Source organism: Xenopus laevis, chromosome 1L (assembly GCF_017654675.1).
Source record: "Xenopus laevis strain J_2021 chromosome 1L, Xenopus_laevis_v10.1, whole genome shotgun sequence".
Taxonomy (NCBI): domain Eukaryota; kingdom Metazoa; phylum Chordata; class Amphibia; order Anura; family Pipidae; genus Xenopus; species Xenopus laevis.
This window is the reverse complement of record NC_054371.1, coordinates 27,017,237-27,023,236: the sequence shown is the minus strand read 5'-3', so window position 1 is coordinate 27,023,236 and position 6,000 is coordinate 27,017,237. Positions and strand designations below refer to the sequence as shown.

General features: G+C 42.8%; 1 protein-coding gene across 1 annotated transcript in view; it reads left to right on the top strand.

Annotated features, from left to right (window-relative positions):
• The first annotated feature begins 1,969 nt into the window (after nt 1-1,969).
• The window catches only part of stk32b.L (serine/threonine kinase 32B L homeolog), a 107,635-nt gene continuing 103,604 nt past the window's right edge, over nt 1,970-6,000 (top strand). Inside the window, exon 1 of the mRNA XM_018228591.2 lies at nt 1,970-2,617. Coding sequence (XP_018084080.1) covers nt 2,542-2,617 — 76 coding nt within the window. The 5' untranslated portion in view covers nt 1,970-2,541. The remainder of the gene's footprint in view (nt 2,618-6,000) is intronic.

Genomic DNA, 6,000 nt, shown 5'->3' with positions numbered 1-6,000 from the left:
TCTCCTAAAGTGCAGGCACAAGTCACATGACCTGGGGCAGCTGGGAAATTGACAAAATGTCTAGTCCCATGTCAGATTTCAAAATTGAATATAAAAAAATCTGTTTGCTCTTTTGTGAAATGGATTTCAGTGCAGAATTCTGCTGGAGCAGCACTATTAACAGATGTGTTTTGAAAAAAACATGTTTTCCGATGACAGGATCCCTTTAAAAACAGAAAACAATCTGTAGGTTACTTCAGAATTAGATGGAAGGTCTGTATTCTGGATTTGAAGGATGAGAAATGGGAGGAAGCTCTGGAGGCCCCTAGCCTGGTGCCCTCTAACATTAGGAGTAGAGTCTCCCAAATTCCTCATGCACAAGGCAAAAATAAGGCCAAATGACTGTTGTCCCAATTGTCAGTTGCCTTGTGCGGACTTCTTTCAGCTAGCATGGAGCTGCGCTACAATTGTCCCATTCTGGGATTCATGTCATCAATCTGCAATTTCACCAATCTGGTTGCTAGGGTACAAATTACCCTAGCAATTTGAATTTTGAATAAGAGACTGGAATATAATTACAAAAGGCCTGAATAAAAAGATGAATAATAAATAGTAGTAATAACAATACATTTGTAGCCATACAGAGCAGTGACCCCCATTTGAAAGAATCTGAAGAAGAAGTAAAATAATTAAAAAAAAAAAAAAGAAAAAAATGAAGGCCAATTTAAAATATGCTTAGAATTGGCCATTCTATAACAAATTAAAAGTTAACTTAACAGTGAACCACCCCTTTGTCACGCAACAAATTGATCAGGGAAACGTACGGGGCAGGGTACATTTCGAAGGGAAGAACAGTAGAGGGCAGTGCGGTTTCAGTCCACATGCTGCCAGAGACATTCATTCCTTGCTAGAGTCCTTGTTAGATTTCAATTCTTGTTTTCTTTCTTCAATCCAGTGTCAGACTGGCCTATCGGGATACCAGAAAGACTCCCAGTGTGTCCAGGTGTCAGCGGGCCCTCATGCTGCTAAACATTTGGCCTATTTCATGGCCATTCCCTATTTCTATGAGAACAAAGAGTCTAAATAGATGGAATAATAGGTTATAGTATGTAAAGAAAAGAGACTAGTAGCGAGGCCACATAGGCCTGGGCCTAGGGCGGCAAAATCTGAGGGGGACATGCCTTCCAGACGTTTTCTGGGGAGCACTGGGGACACACAGCTCCCCAGTGCTTCTGCGCTTACTCACATGCGCTCTGGAGGAGGGGACAGTACGGGCATTAGGAGCGCGCCACCCAGGGGCGCAAGGACCACGTCAAATAGGGGCTCGGCCTAGGGTCGGCCGACAAGGAAATCCGGCCCTGGAGACTAAGAGAATAGAGGTTGAGTGAGGATAGGAATAATACAGTACTGAGAGTGGGCTCCTAGTGGGTCCCTGGTCTAAGATTTCTTGGTGAGCCCCTGGTCTAAGATTTTTTGATGGGCCACTAGAGGTGGCCATGCACGGGCAGATAAAGCTGCCAATATCGGTCGTTTGGACCAATTTGACAGCTTATCTGCCCGTGTATGGGGGCTTCCGACGGGTCTTCCCGATCGATATCTAGCCACGATATCGATCAGGAAGGTTTGATTTTTAACCGTCCGACCCGTCGGAGCCCCTTGGCACATCGTAGTTCGATCGTTCAGCCATACGGCCGAACGTTCGAATTACCCCCGATATAGCCATGGCGTTAGTGGCATATCAGTGCAAGATCCGCTTGTTTGGCGATGTCGCCAAACGAGCGGATCTTTGAGTCTATGGCCACCTTAAGATTTTTTGGTGAGCCCCTGGTCTAAGAGTTTTTGGTGGGCCACTGGTCCAAGATTTTTTGGTTGCCCTCTGGTGTCCCGGTGACACTGGCTTCAATCCAAATTTCCTTTCTGCTGTTCTTTTGCTGTATATATGTGGCATTGCAATGTATCTAGCTGTGTAAATACGCTCAGTTCTCTAATTATGTAGGAAGGGGCACGTGCAACCACAACTCCCGACGTGCCCGACTAAATGAAGATGCTGGGAGTTGCAATACAACAGGTTGGACCAGTGGCTCTGCTGCCCACTATGAGAAACAGCCGAGGGTGATTGAACTATCCAGTTTTTTACCAAAACCACCGCCTCCTCCCCCTCTGCCTCGCACACTCCCCTTTTCAGCAGATTTCCGTGCGATGTCGGTGCGATGCAGAGCCATTTGGAGAGGGAGCGCTGCTACTGCTGCTTCCGCCTGTCACGGGGGAGATGGGGGACTTGTCTTTGTGTAGGAGGCGCAGGATTTCCCCAGACCAACACCAGTAACAGGACAGACACATATCCGCTGATGCTGCTGATGCTGCTGGGAGTGAAGAGGAGGATTTAGGGGACTAATAAGAGAATGGACGGACACATCCACGAGTCTTTGCTCTTCCTCAGCCTGGAAGCCACAACGTGACTGATACACATCGGGAATAAAGCGCAATGCTCCGCTGTCTTTGTCTCCCCTGAGATGCCGCCGGGGTCCCTTCCTCGCCCTACAACTGTTTGCGTTACTGGGAATGCTGAGAGCTCTGCGCACTATTATGGGCGCTAACCACTCGCACAAGGCTCCGGTGTTTGACGAGAATGAAGAAGGTAAGGAGCTGTCCGCTCTCGCTGGTACTGAATCCTCCCTGTAGTAATAGTAACCCCCATTGTCTCTAGGCATTGTCACTGCTCACTCACACACGTGCATTGTACTCTCTATTACACACAATCACACACGTGTTACATTCTTATAATCACAACAGAAATATCACATTCCTCTTTTATCACACAAGTGCACATAAGTGTATCACAATGGAATCTCATCAGACAAGTGTGCACAGCTCTCATCATCACATGTACATTGCTCTCCTGTTACAAAAGTGCATCACAATTCTCTCTTATTGCTTCATTGTGTTTATGCAACCTGTGTGTTTTTTTTTTCAAAAGGCACTTATCCTACTTGTTTCTTTAATATCATCTAAAGGTACTCTCTCTTCTTTCTGAATCCTTTATTGTCAAGCATTCTTCAGCTGTGCACAGCCAAGGCTACATACCAGCCATAAATACAAATACAACACCAAGAAATACAGCCTGAAGCTTTATTCAAAAATCATTGATAGAGACCCATGATTAGCAAATACAGTAGCAAAAATTATTGTAAAAATCAAGAATGTTTATTAGTACATGTTTAGTCTAACGCATTTCGTGCCAACGGGGCACTTACTCATAGGCTACACAGCCTGAAGGTTGCCTTATGGATCAGAGCTTACATTCTAGAGCACGATCTGTCCCTCTTTTTCTCTTTCCATATGTAAAGATATGCACACATAAGCACATTCACAGACACACAAGAACTTCTCATAAAGAAAGTTAGTTAGCCAATGTGCTTAATGATATAAAAATAGTTGGAAGGGGTAATGGGTCTGCATTCAGGTACTCACAGCTAGTAGTGAAAGCCAATTTTAAGTGCAAATAAGTGCAAGAAATACTTATTGAAACAGCCTGAACAGATGAGAGCTTACATTCTAGAGCACTCTCTGTCCCTCTCTCTGTCTCTTCTTTCTCTCCGTATATAACGATATGTACAAACACAAACACAAGCACACACACACACAACGTCTCCTATATAAAGTTAGTTGCCTATGTACTTAATGATGTAAAAATAGTTGGAAGGGGTAATGGTTGTGCATTCACGTTCTCATAGCTAGTAGTGAAAGCCAATATCTCTAGATCAGTTTATGCAACTGGCTGGTGGAAGGGACACTAATCAAGTGGTGGAATTATGTGCACTTAAATATGCAACCAAAGGAAAAACAGTGCCCAGCTGAACCTTAAGGTTTTTTTTTTAAACAGTATTAGGTATTTTGCTCATAACCAGTAGCACTATATGCACCCCATGCAAGCCAAACATTACATCCATTCACCATCAGCATAGCCTTCTTCTTTCATTTCTTGGACATGGTGAAAGTACTGCAGCAGGGTGCTGGGTTACTGCAGAGCTTCAAGTACCTTATATTATTATTGTTGTTACTAATAACATGTATTTTTAGAGCGCGAGCATATTGTGCAGCGCTGTGCTTGCCCCTGTGATGCCACCTGCAGAACTTGAAAGAGGGGGGTTGCACAGGAGAACCCCCAAGTTTGTCTCGCAAACAAGGTTCTGCCTTTTCAGATATTGAAGCTTAGAAATATGATAGTCAGGTAGATGTGACCGATGAGCTCTGTCAACCAACCCCCCGGCTGTTGCTAAATTACAATTTCCAGCAAGTGCAACTGAAACCCTCCAAGGAGATGAAGGGGATTACATTGCCCTTTCCTACAATTTTATCTGATTTGTCCAACCTTATTATCTCTGTAACTGAGGACTTTCCTTCCCGAAGTGTAAACACACATGAAAAGACTCTTTTTTTCTCATCCGTATTAAGCTACATTTAATGATGCATCTAACAAGAGTTTCCCTGCACTTTATGTTTCAACAGATGTGCATTTCATTGCATGGCTGCTAATTAGTGCCATATAACTGGCAGAATTTGGGGTTCTGCATGTTGTGCCCATAAAGCAGGCACTTGCAGAGCTCACAATTATTCTGGCACATTGTGTATATTCTAGCATGTCCATACATATTTACCAAACTATATAGATATGTCATAGTGATATATATATATATATATATATATATATATATATATATATATATATATATACACACTGTACAGTAAGGCAAGCAATTCTACTTTTAGCTAGCAGGGGGGATCCTAAGCGGCAAAAATACCCGTCTGTATCCATATTGATTTTTTTTTTTCAATTGTAATTAAGGGCAAAAGAAATAAAGAAAGAGTTGGACAAATGTATTTCGATGCCGTTTCACTGCATTGCCTTCCTCGAGGATTACTAGAAAGGTCAAGTAAGCCTTGTAATACGGATTACCTGTTTCAGCGAGCCAAGACTGAAATAGCTTATTACACAGCCGCCCCAAATCCCTGGTTAGCTCTGAACAATAATCAGATGAAGCTCACATGACTGAGATTCACATGTTGGTTACATTTCGGGTGGATAAAAATGGCCCTTGCTAATATTTCCTTCTGTCTGCACAACACAGAAAATGAATGGGAAGGTATACTTCTCCTTAAAAAAGAAATTAGCTGGCAGATGTTTCTGAGCACCACTGCCTAATGCAGCCCTAAAGCTCCAGGGAGCAGAAAATGGGTTTTATTGCTTGTCAGCTCACACTGCTGGCTATTTGCAAAGACCACTTATTCAGTGTTTGAATGGACAAAGAGAGAGATTGATTTATTAAAGACTGATCATCTTGCAGCATCGCCCCAGGTTCAGATCCCCTTAAACCATGCATGTTCCTAAATATTGCTACATATCAACTGCCATTGCCATATAAGCTTTAAAGTAACAGTAATGACAATGTCTGGTCTTAAGGCTGGTCTCAAACCTTGCAAACTTATATGAATTGCAAGACTTCCATTCACAAGAAAGCGTCTCATGCAGTGTGATTTATGAAGGGACTCCGGAACCCCAGACTACTGAATAAAACACTGTAGCATGAAGAGATACATTTTTTGCCCTGAGGCAGGAAATTACTAGAGGACTCTTCCCTCCATTTATAAATCTCCCCCACGTAGAGGATCATTGATTTGGTGTCAGCATTTTCTCACGCTGGGTTGTCATTCTATCACAGAACTGCCAAAAAGCATGACTGGAATGCTGTTTCATTTGTAGGAAGGGAGTAGTGGTCAGATCTTCCAGGAAGCAATCATCCCACAGACTCATAATGGTCATATGACAAATATTGTAAACGAAACTTAACTAATTATAGTAACATACCCAGGTTTTGGATATGTACAAGTAGCACTAAACATATCTGTTCCTCCTTAGGGGTATATTTATCAAAGAGTGAAGTTAGAGATCACCACAGTCCTTTAGAGTGAAATTCCCCCACTCTCCATTCATTTCTATGGGATTTTGAAAGGTGTATTTAT